General features: G+C 56.6%; 1 protein-coding gene across 3 annotated transcripts in view; it reads right to left on the reverse strand.

Moving 5' to 3' along the window:
- Nucleotides 1-23,123, reverse strand: part of MVK (mevalonate kinase) — a 30,840-nt gene extending 7,717 nt beyond the window's left edge. The window contains exons 1-11 of one of the 3 annotated variants that reach the window (XM_045791478.2): nt 23,054-23,123; nt 22,060-22,151; nt 21,050-21,197; nt 17,992-18,136; nt 16,369-16,524; nt 12,728-12,831; nt 12,081-12,126; nt 8,488-8,578; nt 7,977-8,093; nt 4,509-4,662; nt 3,093-3,384 (exon numbers count right to left, since the gene is read on the reverse strand). In XM_045791478.2, the coding sequence (XP_045647434.1) occupies nt 3,233-3,384; nt 4,509-4,662; nt 7,977-8,093; nt 8,488-8,578; nt 12,081-12,126; nt 12,728-12,831; nt 16,369-16,524; nt 17,992-18,136; nt 21,050-21,197; nt 22,060-22,137 (1,191 nt within the window). In that variant the 5' untranslated portion in view covers nt 22,138-22,151; nt 23,054-23,123 and the 3' untranslated portion in view covers nt 3,093-3,232. Of the gene's footprint in view, nt 1-3,092; nt 3,385-4,508; nt 4,663-7,976; nt 8,094-8,487; nt 8,579-12,080; nt 12,127-12,727; nt 12,855-16,368; nt 16,525-17,991; nt 18,137-21,049; nt 21,198-22,059; nt 22,152-23,053 lie in introns of those variants that run through there. The other 2 variants (XM_087857260.1, XM_087857258.1) reach the window with 2 other exon arrangements.
- Between the last annotated feature and the right edge of the window lie 24 nt (nt 23,124-23,147).

Genomic DNA, 23,147 nt, shown 5'->3' on the forward strand with positions numbered 1-23,147 from the left:
GGAGTTTGGGCGACAATTAGGGGGAAATGTAACTATGGCCTGGGAATTAGGGTGTAGACATATCGTAGGCTTAACCCCTGGGCAAAGGGACTGGCCCAAGCACACTGGGATGGCAGGATGGGGCCCGCCTGGGCGCGCTGACCTGCCGCCAGCTCCCTACCTCCACAGGCTGCCAGCCGTCTGTCAATCTGTCCGTCCATCCGTCCGCGGGGAGCAAATCCTCCCCGACAGAGAGCACACGGGTGCAAACCACAGCAGCTACTCTATCTGCCGTGAGTCACAATATTTGTTGCCTGTCTCGCCACGTGAGACCTCTGCCAGCCCGGGGAAATGGCGAACTTGAGGCTGTGAGGGCGGGTGTTAAATCCACAGTGGGCTGCAGACGCTGGGAGCAGTCCAAATGCTGACTTGAGAAATTGCCCATCTCTGGCTGGCAGAGCAGGCGCCGGGGCTTCTGTGACCCCCTCCTCAGGGAGGGAGCCAGGAGCGAGGCTGGAAAGGTGGCTGTTTCTCCAGCAGCGACCCCCGGGGTCTCAATCTAGGGGGTCTGCACAAACTGGGCTGGGTGCTTCTAACCGGCTCTGCGCACCGCTCCGAAACTTCTGAGCTCTGGGAGGCCCGCGGGCTTGCGGCCCACTGGGCCGGGTATCACGCAGCTCATTTACGAGCACCTGCTGGGTGCCCCGCACCGAGCCGCGGGCTTCACGTGCACTTTCTCACTCACTCACCTCTCTCGGGTGGGGATTACTAGTTTTTCCACCTTCCAGGGAGGAGTCTGTGGCCGCCCGAGGTGGACTGGCCAGGCTGAGGTCACGTGGCTAATGGGTGGTAGAGGGGACCGGAAGCCGGGGCGGAGCTTAACTGACCTTTGGGGTCATCTAGTTCAGGGTCCTCAGCCCTGGCCCCGCATTAGAAGAAGCACCTGGGAGCTTTTGAAAACTACCCAGGACTGCGTCCCGCTGAGATGAGTTCAATCAGAACACGTGGGGGGTGAGGCAGGCATTCCAGGGTGGTTTTGATGTGCAGCTGGGAGTGAGAACCCCAGGCAAGAAGGGGGGACACTCCCTGCAAATGCAAACTGTCTGCTAACGCCATGCAAGAGATCGTTGGCCAGGGGTGGGCGCTGCCAGGCCCATATGGTGGCTGGGGTGAGGCTGTCCTGGCCGAGGCTTGCAGGTGGCTGCTTCACGGAGAGACACACACAGCCGCCCGGGAGTGAGAAAGAGGGAGGGTCTCAAGGACCCTGGACACCTGCTATGGGCATCTCTGGGAGCCCCTGGGGAGCTCCCAGGCTGGCCTCCTGCAGTGTGGAAACGCTGTCAACCAGCATCCCCGAGAAAGCACCTTAGGTCCCAGCTGCTTATTCAAACTGTGTGGGCAACTTTGGAAAATACCCAGGCCCCGGCCCCACTCTAACCAAGTACATCGGAATCCAGAGGAAATAACGAGCCCAAGCATGGAAAGCAGCAAGAATCGCACGAACCTGTGTCCAGGTAGAAGTACGCGGGGGGGGGGGGGGGCGGGGGGCTGAGGCCAGGTGCTGTAGTGCTGCCTCTGATGTGGCTTAGCTGTGTGGCCTTGGCTGAATTACTCAACCTCTCTGAGCTTCAGTTTCCCGATCTATAAAATGGGGCTGAGACTAGCAACTGTTCTCCAAGCCCGGGGCAGATGAAAAGAGATGATGGGTCTACAGTGCTTACAAGAGTGCCCAGTGCATGGTTAAGAGCTCAGTATTAACATCATTGTTTTATGCGTTATTTGTGTTTTGAAGAGAAGCAAGCAACCCCCATCAGCGATGCTGGGAGTCTCTGGCAGTGAGCCCAGGCACAGCCCGGGATGCCTGGCACGGCCGGCAGGGGTGGGCGGTGTAGAGCTCAGATTCTGCTCTTCGGGCCAGCTCCCAACTCACCCTCCCTGTGAAGACCCTGGAAAGGCACCCGCTGCCCCCTAGTGGCCAAGGGCAGAAGCGCAGGGCCATTTAAACCCCATCCTGAACTCCCTGCCCAGCCCCCACCTTCTTGTGAGCCCACCCCGCAGGTCCCCGGCTGCTGGAGCTCCCCGCGGCAATGTGCTAGCTACGGGGGCTTTTTGATGTACAGCTTTGACTGGTAATAAAAGGTTCAAATAGGGCCAGGTAGGTGCCAGGCACCGGGTTACAAGCACTTGAATCTTTTTTCCCCCCACCCAGTGAATTTCAGAAAGAAAGGAAGATTCCAGAACCTATAGGTTTTTGTTTCCAAGGCTCACAAAAGTCTGTGAAGTCATGAGTGCTCACAACTCCAGGAGCCAGGAAGCTTAAAACTCCGCTTTCTGGAAAAGCAGGTAGGAATTGTGCGGGAGGACTGAGGGCCATCTGGGAAAACCCCATTGTGTCCCTGAGACACAAAACCGAGTGAACCAAAGCCCTTCTTTCCTTCAACTCCCTAAGAGCTCCACGGGGAAAGTGGCCGGAGAAGGGACAGAGGAGGCAGGCACCGGCGGGCTGCAGACTGTATCAGACTACCATCCTTCTTTCTGGGCTCCGAGGGAAGCCCTGGTTTACTTTTTATTTCCCCTCTGCCATCTTTTCTGCAAGTCCTGTGGGTACAGACTGGAAGAAACTGGGTACATGGACCATGCCTTCAGCCAACCCTCGGATGGGAGGGCAGAAGGCAAAGACTACTACCCAGACAACCCCTGGGGAGCCCACAGTCTAGCTGGAGAGAAGAGCAGAGCACGCCAAGTGCTAACTGGTTCAAACACACGGGGCGTGCAAGGTGGAAGGTAGAATGAGGGTCATCCTGCCAGGAGTCAGGGAAGGCTTCCTGGAGGAGGTGGGAGGGGCCGAGCCCTGAGAGACAGGTGGAAGGGCAGAGGCAGAGGGAGGGAGAAGGCACACTGCACCCGAGCATCCAACCAAGTGGGCAGAGGGTTTGAGAAGGCGCAGAGGCCCAAAGCAGATGGGTATGTGGGAGCTTCAGGGAGGACAGGAAGGAAGCCCCTCACATCTCAGAGGACCCCACATGGCCCCACTTCCCCGGGCGGCTCAAGAGAAGGCAGAGCACAGACCGGGTCTTCCGGGGACCCCAGCCCACTGCAGGTTCCAGGTGGCACCGCTGGGACGGAGGGGTGCGGCCACTGGGAAGGCTGGTGCACAGAGGCTGGGGGCCCACTGGCCAGCACGGAAGCCGACTCCGGAACCCAGAATACTCCAGGAAGGGGCTTCTTGGGGCTGCAGTGGCGCGGGCTCCTCTCAGAGACCATCCAGGGCTTGCCGCACGGGGGCATCCAGGGAGGCGGCCGAGTGGACGGAGACGCCGGGGGCCCCGATGCTGGTTTCCCAGCAGTCAAACCCGCAGTCAGTCAGAGCCTGCTTCATGGCCTCTACCTCCGGCTGCTCCAGATCTGGGGGGAGGGAAAGCAGCAGGTCACCCCACAATCGTCCGCTCCCTTAGGGATCGTTCATCCTGGAAAAGGCCCGGGACCAAGCCTTGCACCCTCAGGAGTGGGGGGGGGGGTGGTTATGGAGCAACAGTTAAAATCATGGGCTCCCGAGTCACATGGACCAGGTCTTGTCACGGATCAGCCATGGGGCCTCAGACCAGTGACTTGCCTTCTCTGAGTCTCAGTCTCCTCATCTGGGAATGGGGCTAATAATACCTACCCCTCGAGGGTCACTGTGAGGCTTTCACGGGAGAATGCAGGTAAGGCTCCTGGCACAGCAGACACGCCCCAGAAGCCTTCTCTCTCATCATCGTCACTGACCCTGAACTAGAAGCCAACGGTCAAAGTCTGCCGTAGGCCGTGCTGACTTTCTGACGCCTGGGAGCGCACTGAGGGTGAGGGGAGCGGCTGGGGCCACTGTGGGCTGACTGCAAAGCAACAGGGAAAGGTGGGACAAAAAGAGGAAGGAGGAGAAGGTAAAGAAGGGGAGAGAAAGACCAGAAGGAGGGGCAAAGGGAAGGCAGTGGAGGTGGGAGCCCTGAGGGCCCGGTCCTGAGGACAGGTGTGGTGACTGAGCACCCCCAGGAGCCCCTCGCCAGCCCTGGGCACCATTACCCAGCCTTGCTCTTTCCCCCAGACACTAAGGGGAGAGAAAGCTCTTTGTTCTGTAGCAAGGTCAGTCCCCATCTTGGCCACATCAAGAGATGACAGTGGGGGAGAGGGGGTGAGGCTGACGATAGGTGATGACAATGTCCTGGTTATTTCTCAAGCTTGTGAGAGACTTGGCAGGGAAGGAGGCGGGAGGGACAGCCGCCACAGTATGAGCCCCTATCACAGCCCAGCCCCATGCCAGGCGTTCCAAATGCACTTTTCTCCTTGAATCTAGACAACGATCTTATAAAATAGATGTTAGCATCCTTATTTTACCAACACAGCAACAAAGACCCAGAGAGGTTAATTAACTTGACCAAGGCCACACAGCAGAGGTGAGGCTGTTCTCTGGTTTCTTCCTCCTCCCACGCGAATTGCCCAGGTATAACATTTGTATGAGCCCCGGCTGGCAACCCTGCCCACCCCCCAGGTACCTGGCCTGAGGAGTGTGATGCCACAGCCACCGCCGCCTGCACCAGTGAGCTTGCTGTGCAGTCCATGGGCCATGGTCACCTGGCAGAGCTGGTCCAGCGAGGCATGGCCCACGCCGAGGGCATTCAGATGGTGCTGGTTCATGTCGATGAGCTCCTGGAGGAGAAGGTTCCATCTGTTCCCACCTGGTGTGCCTGAAGCCAAGGTCCTGTGCCCACCCCATTCATGTGACAGCCACCGGTTTGTGACAGCACATGGCTTAGACAAGCTAACACCGTGTCCCTCTTCACGGGTCAAAGAACCTCTCCTTCCTGCAGGACTTCCCATGGGGCTGGGATGGAGCTGGTGGCAAACACATGTCCCACGCCTGGCCAAAGAAGCCTCTGGCCATGGTGACTGGTCAAGGATAGGCCTGTGACCCAGGTTGGGCCAACCACAGCCCTCCCGGGGTTTTCTCTTGCCTCTGCCCTGGAGCTGCTAACTGGCTGACTTCAAAGGTAAGCTGCCAGAGTTAGCTGCCCTGCACGTGGACAGGGATTATATGGAAGATGGAGAGAGATTTCAGACTGAGTTGTTTTGGCCCCTGGATCCAGCTATGCCTGAAGCTGTTCTTGAGGGTCTTCACAGTTATGAGCCAAAAAATTCCCTTTATGTTAAAGCCTGGTTGAGATGGGTACCTATCATCTGCAGAAGTCTGAAGTACTATGCCATCCTACAGCTGCCTCAGGTGCCCATATTTTCAGAATAAGAACTGGTTTATTGTCCTAACAAGGTCACAAATGGAAGAAAGAGCTAAATGTGTTTCAGGTTTCTTTGATTCTGAGCAAAATTCCTGCTCTTCTGAGGTTCAAACAGCACACAAGTGGATGAAATAACAGAACTGACAGCTAGCACAGCCCAGGCGCCCCCTATAACATTTCATTTACTCCACCGGTGTTTGCCAAACACCTTCACTGGGCCGGGCAGTGTGCTAGGAGCTGGGGCTCTAAGGATGAGCAAGCTAAGAATGTGGGATCTGGAGTCAGGGGGGCCTGGGTTTGAGTCCCAGCTCCGTGACCTCCTGGTTCTGGGGCGAGGGCTTTCACCCTGTGCCTCAGTTCCCCCACTTGTAAAACCGGCATCGTAAGAGGTTCTGCCTCATTGCCGTGGGGATGGAACGAGGTGAGTTTTCCGCATCGTGCCTGGCCTGAGATGAGGGATTCGGGACAGTCAGCTATTAGTACTTCATGGTCACATCACCATCCTCTTCATTTCAAGGGGATGCTAAGGCTCAGGGAGGAAATGACTTGCCTAAGGTCGCTGAGCTGGCAAGGTACTGAGCCAGCCCTGGAAGCCGGGTCTGCCCGATGCAAAGCTCACGTCTACCTTGCCTCCAAGAGCGCCCCTGGTGTTCCGGCTGCCACCTACTTCTTGTGGCGTGTGGCTTGACAGCCCGCGGCTCTGCTCCAGGGAACAGGGAGCGCCTGTGCGCCGGGAGGGTTGCCAATCACCGAGTCGTCTGCTGAGACCCACCTGGTTCTCCTGCCCTGGGCTGTCAGGCGGGCTCGGGTCAGCCCTCCCCTGCAGCCCGCCTCCCACCCCCCAGCACTTCTGACAAATGAGCAGACAGGCGTGATGGCCCGGTGGCAGCCCCGGGGTGCCTTTCCCCAGCCCCAAGGGCTGGATGTGAGGGAAAACTTCTGGGGGCTGCTCTCTGCGCCTCAGCGCCAGGTGTCACGTTGCCGAGGCAGGTTTCAGACACCTGTCACATTCTGATCCAAAATCTGTCAAGGATCGGATGACAGGTTGTGACACAGGAGAACAGCTCGCTGGTTTGAGCACAAAGCTGTCCAGGAGCTGAGCTGCACATTTCAGCGGCTGCCACAGCCAAAAATATACACAATGTATAATCAACGTGCTGTTCTGTGGCATTCTCCAGGGGCTCAACAGGGTATATTTTAGGCAGTACTCTATCATTATTAATTTCCTACTCAGGAGGACTGTGTTCCCTCCTTTCTACGTGAAAGGAATTGAAGCCAGCAAGGCAAATGCTGGGGGACTGGAGGCAGACAGCTATGGAAATGGGAGCAAAAGCACAGAAACAAAGGAGGGTCACTGCCCCTGGCCCAGGTAGGTGCTCGTTCAAGAGCTGTTGGCTAAAGAGACAAGCAAGTCAGCCAGTTTGACGCCTGGCATGGCCACTCACTGGTTGGTGAGCCTTGGAGAAAGTTGCTCTATAAGCCTTGGTTTTTATATCTGTAAAATGGGCACAGCATATCTACTTCCCAGGCAGGTGACTGCAGAGATCAAGGGAGAAATCATCTGTGAAAAGCCTTGGCCTAAGAGCTGCTTCTGTTCACTACAGGGGCTGCCGACTCAAATGCGTACAGCGGGACAGGGAGGCACCAGGCAGCCCGTGGCAGCTGGGGGTAGCAGTTAGGGAGTGGTGGGGACTGTGGAGAAATGGGAGACCACAAAACCTCCCCGTTCTGCCCCTCCTGCCGAGTGTTGTCACACAGCCTCACCAGCGTGGCCTGCCTGATTCCCTGATTCTTCAAGGGGCGCCAAATGGCTCTTTGATGTCGATCCATGTTTGCCAGGCCACCCGGACCGTGTCTGCAGATGAGCCTGCGTCCTCTGGCTTACTGAGCTGGTGGCTCATCAGGCATGGTGACTGCATGGTGACCTACTGGGCCTCGCTGCGTTCTTAAGATGCTCCGGTGAGACCAGCAGGGGTGAAGCTGGGGTTCAGATCGGGACCTGATCAAATGCAAGGTGTGAGGTCTCAGCCTCTACACAGGAATTATGCAAAGGGTAGCAGCTCGGGGAACAATGAAGAAAGAATGGTGTTAGAATATATCCGAACCGGGGCACCTGGGTGGCTCAGCCGGTTAAACGTCAGACTCTTGATTTCAGCTCAGGGTCATGAGATCAGGTCATGATCTCAGGGTTGTGGGATTAAGCCCCATTGTCAGGCTCTGCACTCAGTGTGGAGTCTGCTTGTCCCTCTCTCTCTCTCTCTGTCTGCCCCTCCCCCTTCTCTCTCTCTCTCTCTCTCATAAATAGATAAAAATTTCTGAACCAAAGCATGCCGGTGATAAACAGTTACCAAAGGAACAAATGCAGTTAGCAAGAAGAGCAGGAAAGAGGTGGCCAAGCAAGAAATCGCTTCTGGACCGACGGAAGACAGTGTCAGCAATATCCCACTGCTCCTTACGGGCAGGAACCCAAACCTGGCCCCTGGTGCTTAGCCCATGCCTAGCACGCGCTGGGCCCTGCCCTCTGCACTTCGCATGTGCTCTCTGCACGGCTCTGAACCATCCGGGAAAAGGCTTAAGAAGAAGGCATGCTTGCTGGCCTTTGCACACACGGGACCCCAGGCCTGGGCCCAGCCTCGCTGCTTTGGCTCTGGGGCTTCTGAGTGCAGATGGGGAGCCCTGCCTCAGACAGCGGTGTGCGCGAGGCCGTGCACCCTGCAGACCGGCTCTTACTTCCAGCACGAGGTAGTGCTCCAGGGCCGGGGCCGCCGCCATCTCCCCCAGCATCCGCTCGCACTCCAGCGAAATCGCGTTGATGGAGGTCAGCAGGGGTGACACGATCTCAGGGAACTGGAAGGAGAGGAAGCAAGGGCCCGTGAGGCCTAGGGCCGGGCAGACACCGGACAGCCGCCGGGCAACGGGAGGAGAGAGAGGTGTCCCCACGGCTCACTCCCCACCTCTGAGGAAACCCCCTCTCCTTCCCACCGGGTATCTGCCTTGCCCGGTGCCCCCTGACATGAGTGGGGGATTCTCATCGCCAAGCCAGCATGTCTGACGCTTCCTGTCCTGCCCCCCAGCTGGGGTGGGGGGCACACAGCACCTCGTCTGCCCAAACCACATCCCCCGGTCCCCATCATCCATTCCGCCCCTCCACTAACCCATGGGGCAGACAGCGAGCTCGAGCCCCCAGACCGGGCTGCCGCGGCCCTGCCGGAACCCCACCCAGGAATGGAACGGGAGGCACCTTAAGCAGCCTGCTCCGGACGCTGGCCACGAGAGCCCCGGTGCTGCGAGGGACTTTAGTGTTGGTCAGCAGGATCCTCAGAGCCGGTGGCCTGTGGGGTGAAGAAGGGCCACGGTGTCAGGGCTGGGGGCAATCCCAAACGCCACTCCACCCTGACACAGAGGAGAAAGTGGAGGCCCAGGAAGGGGACAGCAAGGGGCTGGAGGGGAAGCGAGGGGAGCAGGGGGCTCCTGCTGCCAGTCGCAGCTGCAACTCCGCTCCAGCCCCCAGGCAGACAGACACTTTCCTTTGGCTTGTCACGTACCCACTTGACTTCAGTGGGGCACCGACTACGGGCTAGGCACATGCGAGCGGGCCTGGCTTAGCCTGGAGCTGGCAGAGCACGCCAAGTTCACGGGGTTAGAGGAGTTCAAAGGCACTAGAGCCAAGGGTGCAAGAAGGGGTGGAGGTTCTGTCCTGTAGGCCACCTGAGCTTGCTGGAGTGGGACGGTCTAGAGATTTCGGAAGAAATGCAAAGGGACCTGGGGTGGGTCACGCAGAGGGGGTGCACGCAGGGAGGGAAGATGCCCAGGTTGGCTGGCACAGTGAGCCCAGGGGTGCAGGGGAGGGCAGGCTTGTGCAGGTGGGGCCCACCCTTGCCCTGCCTTGATGGCTCCCAGACCCGCTGCCCTGGCACAGCCAGAGATGGTTAGAGGGAGTCATCCGTCCCTGCTCGGCTGCCCCAGGGAAGAGAACAGAGGGCCCAGGGCAGTCACAGTAAGCTGCCCTCTCCAACCCCTGAGCTTTAGAATGCCTCCTAGAGTCACAGTCCCAATTGTGCTGTAGTGATCTTTGGGGACTCAGGGCGCCCTTTCTTGTCATCCCTGAGCTGCCTTTCAGAGTGCTGCGGGCCAGGCACTGAGGATGGAGCGTCTGGATGAGCTCTGGCGCAAGACAGCTGGAGACAGGCAGACCCCTTGATACCTTTATCCGTTTTTCTTTTCACAACCCAAGACTGTAAAATCCAATCGGGCTGGGAAAGGCTGCCAGAAACCTGCTTGATCTCACCGCCCAGAAGCCCATGAAATTAATATCGATTCTCAGCCTTGGAGGCCGGCTTTTTTTTTTTTTTAACTTTACAAAAGATGAACATTCTATTTGGCTTTTCTCTTCCCCTTAAAGACAAGCCGTTCCTCAAAAGGGCAGCGTTCTGGGAGGCCGCATCTTGATCCACTTCGCAAACAATGCATGTTTTTAATGGAGAAGCGCCATGCGTGGTCTGGGGAGAAAGGGTTCCTCTTGAAGCCATCGGAGGGATTAATGCAGAGTCTGGCCTCCCGGCTTCTTGGAGAATCCGCCATCTGCTCTCTGTGGCGCCCCGCAGCCCGCAGTGAAGGTCGGTCTGCTCTGTGCTCCTGGCCACTGGGGCGGGAGGAGTTTGAATACCTTGTTTTCATCTTCCTTAGGCAAGTCCTCTGCGAACAGGTTTGCTGCCAGCTCCACCGGCCCCATAAAACCCCAGGGTCCTGGGGCAACTAGACACCGCCACCCAGGCTCTGCCCTGTAAGTGCTTGTGCTGCTAGGCCTGGCTAACTCCTCAATCTTATCTCCTCTCTGCCCTCCCCCGGTGGCTCCACCCGGCCATCCTGGCCTCCTACTTGCTGCTCAACATGCCAGGCACACCCCGGCCCCAGGGCCTTTGCCCTTGCATTTCCTCTGCCAGGGACCCATCCCTGTCCTCTGTCCTCGACAGCTCTAGGACTCACTCTCGTGTTTTCCTTCAGGTCCCTGCTCAAATGTCATTTCATTGGAGGCTCCCCTGGTTATCCACCCAACTGCCTGACACGCTCTTACGGAGCTGTGTGTTGGCTGTCTCCTCCCACAAAATGTGAGTTCTGTGAAGGTGGGACTTGTCCTCACTGCCGAGGCCCCAGCACCCAGCACCCAGCAGCTGCTCACTAACATCGGTGGAATTAAATTTAGCGGGCGGAAGGCAAGGCACTCTACAGAGACCGTTTCTGGTTTCAGGTCAGGATCATTATATAAACCAGGAAAAGCGACTCCGTCAAGAGCAGCCGGCTTGCGAGTGGCAGAGCTGGGCTTTGCCTCCGTCCACCACGCTACCACCAGCTGGCCACCGAACACGCCTCAGGGCCTCGCCCCCTGCCTCCCCCCACCTGGAAAGCCCTTTATCACTCATCTCTTGACTTCGCTCCAGTAGAACGTGCATGTGCCCACGCCACACGTTAGCGGGTTTTCTATCCCTGGTGCTTAGGATACAACTAGCTCTCAGGAAACCCTGAACGAGATGCCACAGCCCCCATGAAGCACCCCCAGATCCGTAGCCCGACGTATGACACCCCTCACGGTCAGGCACAGAAGCTTCTGTACTCTCTGGAGCCTTTGTTCTGAGGATGACAGTCGTGAGGACGGGGAACCCTGTGGGCAGGCCCAGCCCTGGCAGCTTGAGTCCCGCGCGGACTCCTGCTGTCGCTGCACCGGGCGTCAGTCTACCTGGCAGAGCCGGCCCCATCCAGGCCCCCAGCGGGCTGGTCCCACGCTCCTCAATGGCTCTGCTTCCTCGTCTGTGCACGGTGGAGGCTGTCATCCTGGGTGGTTTGCCCTCCGGGAGACAGGCGGCAATGTCTAGAGACATTTCCGGTTGTCACAGCTGGGAGATGGGGGAGGTGCTACTGGCATCTTGTGGGTGGAGCTCAGGGATGCTTCTAAATATCCAAAACACGCTGCGGAGGGCAGCCCCCCGCCAGAAAGAATTATCCAGTCCATGATGTCTATGGCCCCAAGGTAAAGAAACCCTCATGTCAAGGCTCGGAAAGGCAGGCTTGGCTCTTGGAAGACAAGAGAGCTGAGGCAGGAAGATGCCAGAGGTGCAGGTCGAAGCACCCGACTTGACCGAGGGCTCAAGAAACTGCCAAGAAGCACCCGCTCCCATCTGCCCCGTGCATGTCCACTCTAAGTCCAAAGGGAACAGAGAATGTTCTATTTTAACACGTGCGTTTGTAATCCCAATTCCTCCAGGGGGAGGCGGTCAAGGAACATGTGAAACGGGGTGAAAAGTTGTCACATGTCACCCCTGCTCGAAGCCTCCCACCAGCATCAGCCCTGCCTCTGCCCCGAGGGCCTCAGTGTGGCACCTCTCACGTTTGCCTGCGGCGGCCTCCTGCCCATGTCTGCCGGCCCTTCCCCTACCCCACCCCCATTCCCGCCCCCGACCCTGCCAAAACTGCCTCCGAGACTCATTTTTATAGCCCTAGACCCTAGTACAGTGTCATCAGGAACACAGGAAGACATCGATTCTTGTTTGTTAAATGAATACACGAGCGGAAGAATTAAATGAGAAGCCAGGGCCTGGGGGAGCAGCTGCTCTCTGGAAGGTGAGCAGCACAGCCATGCATGACTTCTCCCTCTAAGCTCTGGGCGATCTAAGAGCCGCAGCACAGAAGGTAAGAACAGGCCTGTGAGGGCCTCACGAGGGAGGGGAGAGAAAGCCCGGGGACACGCGGCCCACATGCGTCCGACCACGAGGTAGAGCCCCCCACACCGGACGCGTTGCCATAACCGTGCCAGGAGCCGCTGCTCTGCCCCAGAATTACCTCTTCAGGGAGGAGATCTTGCCTTGCTGGAATCGGACCACTCCTCCTAAAGAGAAAAGGCAGTGGGTCAGAGCTGGAGGAAAAGCTACGTACCTTGGCCTCTTGGCAGGGAAGCTGGGCTTGAGGTGGGGGTGAGAGCGCTGCCCCATCCAGGAAGCAGACGGAACCCCATCACTAGTCATCCCAGTTGTAGTTACACAAGGCCCAGGAGGGCACAAGGGCTCGCCCGCCCTCCAGGCTGCCCAGCCTCATGCCACAGGCCATGTAGTGAAGGTGAGCCCAGGACCGTGGCCAGGTCCCAGAAGCCAGGGTCCTGACCCGAGGGGAGCCCAGCTGGTGTGGCCACCAAACTCTAGAGCTCTGGCTCTGCACCTTTACCCCAGGGACCCTCCTGGGGAGCTCCCTGAAACCTTGGCTTCCCAGGCCCCACTCCGACCCCCCAGACACCCCCCGAGATTAGATTCAGGAGGTGTGCGGCAGGACCCTGAAATCTCTCCCATCCCACCCCCACCGAACAGGAAAAGACTATTTTCCTCAGAATCCGCTGGTTTCGTTCATTCAAACCAACAGAGCGTGGGCATTTACTATGGTCCTAAGAATTTATAAAATAATAAAAATAGAGAAAACAAGCCTGAGGCAGCCCCTACCCCAGGTGCTGACAGCGTTGTCCACTCCGGAGGGGTTCCCATGAATCATTCTCTCTCCCTGGAAGGCCCACTTGTTAATTAACTCCAAATCCTCCCCGGTCCACCTGGAGAAGACACAGGAGTTCGTCTGTACCTCGGAGAAGAGTGGGGGACCAGGGTCACCAAAGGCAGCAGGGGGAAGGATCCGCAGGTTAAGCTTGGTGGAGACCAAAAAAAGTCAAAGGGGCTTGGGCTCTCGAATGCAGAAACAGAAGAACAGCCTGGAACCTCTCCACTACAGAGCGTGCTGACCTTCCCTTCCTCTGCAGCCCTCCCACCCGGCACAGAGGAAGGAGACTAGCTTTAGATGCACACGGTCCTAGCAGCTGAGGGGCTCCGGGCCTGTTCCCTAACCTGTCTGAGCCCCACTGTCCTCATCTGTACAATGGTCACGCCCGTCCAAGGCTAGCTGCAGGTGCATCGAGCGCTGGCGAAGTGCCTGGCACGGCGTCGGCAAGCGGCGGGCAGTAGTTACCACTGTCACAGACCCCTGCGTCCGCACCTGCTCTGGAATCCAGCCTGCCGTGAGGACGAGTGAGCAGACGTGTGACTAGATGTGTGACTCTTCCCAAAGCCCAGCTGTCAGGAACGTGGATTCCAGGTGCCCCAAACACCCTCAGTGGGTCAAGTGTGCGCGGGCCGTCTCTGGATCTTTCCTAAGCACGCGGCCACGCTGCCTTGCTCGGGAGAGGTGTGGGCTCACTCACAGTTTGAGTGAGCAGACCCCAAGCCCATGAGTAGTGAACAAGGAATCCAGTCAGCCCACCCCCCGCCCCTTTCTCTCAGCTTTTGTTTCCTTTCTGCGGACGCCCTGCCCCCATGAAACAGGGGGTGCCACAGCCCCAAGAATGCTGGGACTCCAGGGCAGAGCTGTGGAGCAAGCAGCGGGCTGCCCTGCCGCTCTCTGGGCATCCCCGAGCCATGGCTTCGCCTCCGACCCTGTTTTCTCAGCTGTAAAACACGGGTAATCGTGTCTCCCTCACTGAGGACGTGTGAGATACGAACACACAAACGCTTTGTAAAATGCCCGGGAAACAGTTTGGGCTCTGGAAAAAGGTTGCCTGGGATCACGGCTCCTGGATTCGCTCCAAGCCTGGTCCAGCGCTCATTTGCTGTGGGGCCTTGGGCAAGGCCATCGCCCCCTCTGAGCCTCTTTTCTCACTGGCCAAATGAGGACGTGATGGCCCCGCCACTCACAGGGTGGCTGAGAGGCTCAACGCTATCACCAAGTGCCGAGCACTCTGCTGTAGCCTTTCTCAAACGGCCGCCTCCTGTCATCCCCACAGAAACCCTACAGGGAAAGTACAGTTACTATCCCTCTCGTACAGAAGAGGAAGCTGAGGCTCAGGTGGGTAAAGCAGCTTCCGGGGCTATTCACTGCTACATCAGCTCCACATCCGTTGCCTGGGGCCCAAGCAGCCAACGACCGAGCTTTAAGGTGCCAACAAGATGCCCTCACCTTCCAATATTTGCTGAGCCTCTACGATGTGCCTGTGACTAAGCTCACGGTAGGGGAACCAGACACGGCCCCTGACTGCTCGAGGCTTGGCGTCTCACGGGGAGGGGATGCCCAGAAGCAATCAGCATTCAACTACAACCCCCAGGAGATGCGATGCGGGGTGGAAGGGGCGCACCTCATCGGGAAAGGGGAGGGCCTGAGGGACAAGGGGAGGGTCAGTAAGGTAAGACATGTGAGGAGAGCATTCCAGACCGAGGCTACGTAGCACCTGGAACTGGACAAGAACTGGCCCTTTCCAGGAACTGCAAAGTGAATGAGCGATGGGGCAAAGGGGCCGCTGGACCCAGCCCAGGACCTGGCCCTCTCCACAAAAGCGAGTCTCCCTCCCATTCTGTGTACCGTTCATCCTACGGGGGCTCAGATTTCTAACCCCCTCTTCATAGGAGACTGGATTCTAGTTCTGTAGGATTTGGAAATGCTGGGGCCAGGGCAGGAGTTGGGGCCTGCTCTCACCAAAGGTCCTGGGAAGGAAAGACTGGGTCTTCAGGGGAGACGGCAGAGCTGGTTGTCAGGAAGCCACGTGGGAAAGAGTGTCCCCCCCCACCCCCTCACACGCTCATGAGTCACCCACGCCTTGCGAACGGCAGAGCTGGTCTGCTGGCCCATACGTACAAGTGTATTCGGGGAACCCAGGGCCAGCAGGCCTTCACTGATCTAGGTTTCAACTAGTGATTAGCACACGCTAACGAGCACCATCGTATCACAGGATCACCAAACGTCAAGGCTGGAGGGACCCCAAAGGCCCATCAGGTGTGGCCCGTCACTTCCAGATGAGGAAACAGAGCCCCGAGAGTAGAAGGGGTGTCTCAACGGCCTGCAGCGAGTTAACAGTCAAACCTTACCGAAATTCCTGAAAACCATCACCTTGTGTTACCTACCTGTGCGTCTCTCATTACCTTCTGGATTCTTCCCCTGACAAAAGCAGCCTCTACCTGCCCCCCGCCCCAACTTCTCTCCACGCACAGGAACCATCCAAAACGAGTCTGAGGAATGCTGATAGACACATCCCACTGAGAGCCCCCCAATCTGCTGTGACCACGAAAATCAAAGGGACCTTGGGGCTTAGTCTGAATTCAACAGTATTTTAACCTCCGTGTGTCAGAAGAGCAATCATTGGCCCTGACAGGGCACCTGGCGGGAACCGGCCTATCAGAAAAGCATGGCATTTTCAGGGCAGAGGAAGGAAACCTCAATTCAAAGCCAAGTTCTGGAGGAGGAAAGAGGTCCTCAGCCGCAGGCCCCTGCAGCGGGTGTGGAGGGCACGGGAGCACCGCTCTGGGAGGACACACACGGCCACGTCCATCCTGGCACCCGGCACGGCCAGAGCAGCTTTCTCTCCCACCAGCTGCCCTGGGGGATAGAAGTGGCCAGCAGTCCCCCGACACAGTACGTGTTGGGTACCCAAGGCCGCCCAGTGGGAGGGCCCCCCTGAGCCCCGGGGGCCCAGGGACAGGCCTCACCAAGAAGCTGCCAGGCTGGATTTGGGACTGGCACCACTCCCGGGGCAGGGCCCAGGACACACCGCATCACCTCGGTGCTTGGGGTGGCTTCTCAAGGTGTGTTCCCCCAACAGACATGGCGGCCGGCGACACAGTCCCGACAAGCCTCACTGACTCACAGTGGGAACAGCAGAGGCAACGCCCTCTCGGTAGAACGAGGTCAAGGACTCCTACGAAGAGACGCAGGGGTCCAGAGGGGTACAACGGCTATGGCCAAGGTCCCACAGTGAGTCAATGGCAGAAGTGGGCCCAACGACTCCCTAAGTCTGGGCTCAGGTTCTTTCTGCCACACCGTGGGTTCTTGAACCCCAAAGAGGCAAGGTGGAGGTGAGGGGTGGGGGAACTGAAGTGGCTTAGCAAAGGGGCAAAGAGGTCAGGCTCTGGCTTCAGACCGCCCCGGTGCAAGTCTCAGTCTACTGTCCCTAGCTGCGTAGGCTGGGCCTGCCCTCTGGCCTCCGTGCCTCAGCTTCCTCATCTGTACAAGGGCCACGTGACACCTCTGGCGGGGAGTCCTCTGACAGAGAACCCATGCTCGGGTCGTGGCGCCCAGGAAGGACAGTGACCGGGGCGAGGTCCGTGATTACCTGCTGGCGGACTCCCCGTCCTTCCGTGGGTTTGGGATCTCCTCGCACGCAGTCAGGAGAGCGGTGGCCATACACACAGAGTAGGCGGCGCTGGAGCCCAGGCCGGCCCCCGTGGGCAGCTGTGACCACACCGTGATGTCCAGGCTGGGCAGGGCGCTGAAACACAGTGGGGTGCGGAGCGTGAGTCTCTGGAAGGGCGGTGAGGTGCCAACGTCGAGCTAGCGGCCGAGGCCCAGGACTGGACATTGGCAGGGCCTGGCCTAGGTTTCTGAACTTGGGGACATTTGCCAACCCCAAAAGTGGCCCTGCGGGATGGGCAGGAAGTTGTGGTGAATCACATAGCTTGGAAACAGGTACCAGAATAATTTAAAGCATAACATACCCTTATGACCCACCAACCGTTTCTCTAAATTCCTTCCCGTTCCCTGCACAGGCGAGGCTCTCCCATGGCCCTTCTCTGTATCCCTGCCCGGGATAGCTTTGTGCCTCTTCCTCCCCCAGGCAAATTCCTACCCATCCTGCAAAACCCTTCTCAAACGTCCTTTCCACTGGGAAGCTTCCCCGGGCCACCCACGGAAGCCGTTCCTCGCTCCCCTTGATGACCGCCTTTCTCCACTGCTGCCCCCTCTAGGCGCACTGTGTGTTCACAGAATGCTTCCCCTGTTGTATTTCCCCCAAGCAAGGACTGTTAAACTTCATGTTCTGTATTTTCAATTAAATAATTCTGCTGTTTGCCACATATAAAATTATATCGCTTTTCAAACTACACACGCCCACCCCACTCACATCAGGAGGTTCCGGAAATGTGCACCCCTTCCCAGAAAGGGATGTGCCCCTTACTCAAGTTGAAAATCCCACGGTGGAGAGTAAGAATTGAGACATTTATGAATGTGCCCTCCGCACCGTGCCTGGCCCCCAGGGCCCACTCAGCCAGCATCTGCTGTCTCAGTAAAAGGCTACCCCTTGAGGCTTTCCCTGTGGGCCTGGGATCCCCCCCCCCAAAAAAAAAAATCACAGTGAAAATCACTGTGGGCTAGTTCCAGAGACAGGCTCATTTCATATATAATATTTCTAACCCTCCAATAGTTTTCTTAGGAGAATATTAATGGCTCCTATTTCTCAAGCTGTGTGCCAGGCTCTGTGTCACGCACGTTAGATAGATAAACTCACTCACCCTCACAAGAAACCTACGAGGTAGGTACTATGACTACCCCCATTTTACAGAGGAGGACACTGAGGCCCAGGAAGGGTAAGAACCTCAAGGAAGCTGGTAAGCGGCTGCCATGGGGTCTGACCAACACGGTCCGACTCTCCATCACCATACGACATGGCCTCAACGGCACCGCTGTCCTCTGGGAGGTGGCCTTCCTGACGACAGATAGCCCAGATCCTCTCTTAAGGGGTGGAGCGGACACAGGCTCCACTTTGCTCGTCACAGAGTTTCCCTGGAGGCTGCGGGATGGGGAGCAGGGCTGCCTCTGTGGACGTGGCCCGGGAGAATTCACGTGGCAGATGCGGGAATCTGGCTCTGGGCCCGGACCACGCGCGCACCCTGCCCGAGGCCACGCGCACACCTCCCGCAGACCACGCGCGCACCCCCCCGCCCCCGCCCCGCGCGCGCACCTCTGCTTCCGGCCGATGGACAGGTACAAGTAGAGGAAGGCCAGCACAGCCAGGCGCTCGGGGCTGGCGCCGTCCTCGGGGAAGCCCGCCACCTCCTTCAGCTTCTCCACTTGCTCTGGGGTGGGCGCTGCGGCGTCCCCTTGCTCTGTGGCAGACAAGCACACGTGGCGGGGTGAGAGGCCCGCAGGCACGTTTATAGACAACAGAACACAGGCACCCGAGCGGGCATGAGAATCAGCATCTGAGGGACCGGGATTCACAGCCTGAGCCCCAGGGCTGCGTCTGCCGGGGGCCTTCGAGTTTTGCTGGCACACAGACTTGGGTGTGCATCCGACGGTACCACTCACTGGCTCTGGGGCCTTGAGCACGTGACTTACGCTCTCTGAACCTCGGTTTCCCTCCTTGGTAGACAGGGACGGGCACAGTACCTCCTCCAAGATAACCTGGAGTAAGGTACGTCAGACCCGCGGCGCAGCTCCTGGAGTGCAGTGCGTGCTTAAGGAGCGGTCGTCTTGAAACGCACGTACGCACACAAAGCGCGTGCCAGCTCAAGCACTCAGAGGTCTGGGTTTGACCCCCACGGTACAAAACCAAAGGCAGTATTCGACTATCCCCCAAACGCGACCCTCTCCTGAAACAACTCTCCAGAACGGGACACTCCAAACCAGAGAACGTCAAGTGCTGAGATCTGCTTGGGGAGCAGGGAGAGGCCCGGTAGGAGGCTGGGGCGCTTTTCTCGGAGAGCCTGAGGAGGCCGAGCAAGCCCGACCAGCTTTACAACTTGCCCCCTGAGTCACGGGTGCAAGTGTAAAGGGAACGGAACATCGCGCTTGGTGCACCGGTGCTGGGAAACTTGAGGGTGGAGTACGCGCGAAGCGCTATGTATTCCCCGAGATAATGACACACTAAAAGGCAGCCGAGCCAGTGTAACAGTGTTACTGAGAGCACAGACATTTCAGAGCGCTGCGAGGGAAATGGAATGACTCATTAAGACGCTGGAGAGTTTAGGGGTGCCTGGGTGCCTCGGTCGGTTTAGGTCCGGATCTGCCTTCAGTTTAGGTCCGGATCCCAGGATCAAGCCCCGCATTGGGCTTCCTGCTCAGCGGGGAGCCTGCTTCTACCTCTGCCCCTCCCCCTGCTCGTGCTCTCTCTTATGCTCTCTCTCTCAAATAAATAAATAAATAATCTTAAAAAAAAAACAAGACTTTGGAGAGTTTAGAAAGATCTGGGTCTGAATTCTTTCTGCCTCATTGACAATGCTGTGTGACCTGAGCCACTCGGCCCCTGAAGCTCAATTTTCTCATCCATAAAATGGGGATGGTTACCACCACCTGTGTCCAGGGCAAGCTGGAGGATTCTAAGACTGCCAACGTCCATGACACATTAGCCCAGTGCCTGACACACATAAAGATACCCAGTGAAATGTTCCCGGTGTTTGTGACTGTTAGGAAGCAACCAGAGAATGCTGGGGGAAGAAAAAGACGGAAGAGCCTGGCAATCTAGTAGAAAACACGTCTCTGAAAGGCTCATGTTCCATACTCCCTTTTTCTCCTTGGAGAAATCACTCTCAAGCCCTCACACACGTACTACACTCTGTTCCGGCCCTGGCCCACCTCCGATCCTGCTGGATCCTTACAGCAACCCTCCCAGGCCACACGACTCTGCTCTCGGAGGCTCCGAGGGTTAAGTGACCTGTCCAGGCTCACACAGGCATGGGAACATCTCCAGCCTCAGGGAGGGGAGGCCCAATGCGCCATGGAAAGCAAAGTCTGGGTTGCTCTGGATGGCTGTTTTCTGAGGCCTGCTCCAAAGCTCCTCATTGAAGCTGTTCCTGGAATCACCCAGAGAGCTTCTTTCGAAATACACCTGCCTGGTCCCCTGCCACCATGACCCCCATTCTTAATAGGAGAGGGGCAGGGCCCGGAATCTGTCTGTATTGTTAAGAACAACAACAACAATGAAAACCTCCCCAGGGGATCCAAGGCGTGACTGTTTGGGAAATGGGGGTTTTTGCCTGTTCCTCCATTGCCCCGCGATATTGGGAATGGCTTGCTGTGGACTGATTGCCCCAGGGAACAGGCAGCAGTTGAGAGACCCCTGGAGGACTCCCACTTGTCTCACTATGGCTAAGAAACACTGTTCCAAACAAGGAGGCGTCAGGCCGACGAGGAGACAGAAAACGAACAGAGGTTAGAAAACACCCTTCAGCTTTGGTGCAGGTGGAGAGTGACCCCACTAATGAAAAACCCTGCCTGCTTATGAGGGGACGCTACATTCACAATATTATTGAAAATCAGCACGGGGGTCTTTATTTATTGGCATGGAAATAGAGTCTTGATACACTGAAGAAAAAAACAAACAAACAAATCACACATTTCTGACAAATTTGTGTGGCCTGATCAGATTTTGGTTAAGGAAACCTCCCCACCTCCCTCAATCTAACTATCCATCTGCAGAAAATAATCCAGAAGGATTAACAGCAAAATGCTGAGAGTTGTCATGGGGGGTGGTCAGGGGGCAGTGGTAACAGGTGCCTTTTTTTTTTCTTTACTGATGGTGTTTCACTATTGACTCTGTTTTCCAATTAAGAAGCATGTTACTTTTATATTTAACGATTTTTAATGACACCCAACACCAATCAATACCTTTTCCTTGTCAAAACCATCTTACAGAAGGAAGGCTCCCTTTGTCCACTCTCAGACCCTAGGACCCTCCCAGACGTCACTAATCACCACTGCGTGTACATATGTACTGACACTTAATCTGGATCTTTCCTTAGATACATGCTATGCGTATCTTGTGGTTTTTTTAACCAACAACGGGCCTTGAGGATCAGACCACCACAGCCCACATAGATCCAGTGCATCATGTGATGCCCTTAAATTAAAAAAAAATAAGCAAGTAAAGCTCATTTTATGGGGTCGAGAGAAAACACCCCCAGAGTGGCTAGTCTCTGGCCCTCTCAGAGACAGCCTAGAATAACTACCCAGCTGTCCGGTTTCCCGTCTGGTCAGGGCCCAGGCTCTTCCCACACTTGGTTCCTTCTTGCTGCACTTACCGAGAAAGCTCGTATCCTGCAGCTGAAGCCTGGCCACATCCCAGGCCCGCTTGACGCCAATGTTTGGTAAGTTGAGGCACACTTTCCCATTGCTGTGGGGCTGAAGCCGGAGGAATGTTCTCAAGTTCAAGGCCACAGCCAGTGCGACCTGTAGAATAAAGGGCAAAAGCAATGAGGCTGTACATGGCTGGGGGGAGGGGGGTGCAAAGAGTTTGGCTCCAAACTCAGGGGTCAATGTCAATGTACTGAGGAGAGACAGCACATACCAGCATACAGGGCACATGCCACTGATCAACCTTGGCATGCCCTCCCACTAAGTGGCACAGCCTCTACCCATCAATTAGGAGCTAATACCTACTTATGTTTGCTCTCCCCGTACAAAACTTCAGAGGTCCTCCACACCAAGGAATGGCTTCCCCAAAATCACCATGTCAGCAAAGATGAATGTAAGTTGGAAACATAAAGAATGACAGAATGCAGGAGTGGAAAAAGCATGAGCTGTGGGTTCAGACAGGCTTAGGTTCATTCCCAGTTCTGCTAAGGTTGCATGGGACCTTGGTCAAGCTACCAACCCTCTCCTAAGCCTCAGCTTTCACATCTGCAAAATGGGATAATCAAAGTTTAACCACAGAGGGTCGTCCTGAGAGTTAAATGAGATAATGCATGTCTCAGATATCTTTGCTCGATCCTACTCATCTTTCCCACTTCTGAACATTGGGGTGCCCCAGGGCTCAGCGCTCCCACGTCTTTTCTTCTCCACCGAAGCTCACCTTCCAGGGTTGTCTCATCCCACCTGCACAACTTTACATTTCAGCTTTGTGCTGTCTTACTGGGTGAAGCCAGGGAAGCCCTTCAGTAGGCATAAAACCCATCTCTTCCCTGCCTTGCTGAAGAGAAACTGATCTCCTCTCCTATGTACTCCCAGGCTATGCCTCTAGGCCTCCTTTTGGCTTAAGAGTAGGGTCAGGGAGAAGAGGTGCCCAATTCTGAAAGGCTCTGGGGGACGCTACCTTGCCGTGGACCACAGCATGTTCTCCGTGAAGGATGACTTTCCCTGGAGCGGACACCAGCAGGACTTCTGACAGCATGGCTCCTGAGAATCCTGAAAGAAAAAGCCAAAGAGAGGATGAAAGGTCCCCAGATCTTAGTGATATTAGAGAATGCCTAGTTCAAACTCATCATTCTAAAAAAAAGGCAGCTACCAGTCAGCACTTGCTATGCGCCCCAAAGACTGTGCAGTGAGGCAGTGCACCAGACTCATCAGAAAGAGCTGGGTTCAAATCCCAGCTCTTCCACTCTCCAGTGAGGTCATCTTCGCTAAACCGCTCAAATGACTAGAAATCTCGCTTTCCTCATGTTATATGGAGACAAGAACTGTACTTCAATGGGCTTTGGAAGAGTTACCTTACATAATGCAAGAGGAACACTTGGCAGTGTCTGGCACCATAATCATTCAATAACTGATTTCTTACCAGCTCCGTTCTTGGCTGCAGCTTTTATTATCGCTACTGGTGAAGGCAGAAATTTAAATTATAAATCATGGGCCAGAAGGAACGCTTCCCTGGACTTTTAGGCTGTTTCCAATGCCTCACGACGATAAATCATAGGCTGTAGAAAACCTAAGCCACGATCTCTAAATACAGAGTCCTAGAAAGTGACTTGCTGGGTCTACAGGTGTGCGCGATTTAGATTTTTAATAAACTCTGCAGAATTACCGACCATTTAAGGCCTCACGTGCATTACCTTAATATAAGACACGAGCCCCACAACAAGCCAAGTACTATCGTGATCCCGTTTCTTAGCGGGGGAACTGAGGCTCAGAACCGGGAAACCTACTGCTGGTCCAAAGCTCCAAATCACTTCAGATTCGAGCTCACCGACCGCTCAAGACGGATTCCCAGAGTCGGAGACACTGAGCCAAGAAGCCGGGAGCCCAGCCCGAGGTCGTCCTGGGTCTCAGCCTCAAACCTCGCGCCACCCGTCCGGAAGACCCTAGGTTCTCACCTGCCTCCGCCCGCCCGGAGAGCAGAAGCCGGAGCGGTACAGGACCGAGTCCCCGAGGGCCCACCTCCCGGGGGGGAGGGGACTCGTCCTACCT

This window comes from Ursus americanus, chromosome 30, assembly GCF_024610735.1.
Source record: "Ursus americanus isolate L20-20 chromosome 30, mUrsAme1.1.p, whole genome shotgun sequence".
Lineage (NCBI taxonomy): Eukaryota > Metazoa > Chordata > Mammalia > Carnivora > Ursidae > Ursus > Ursus americanus.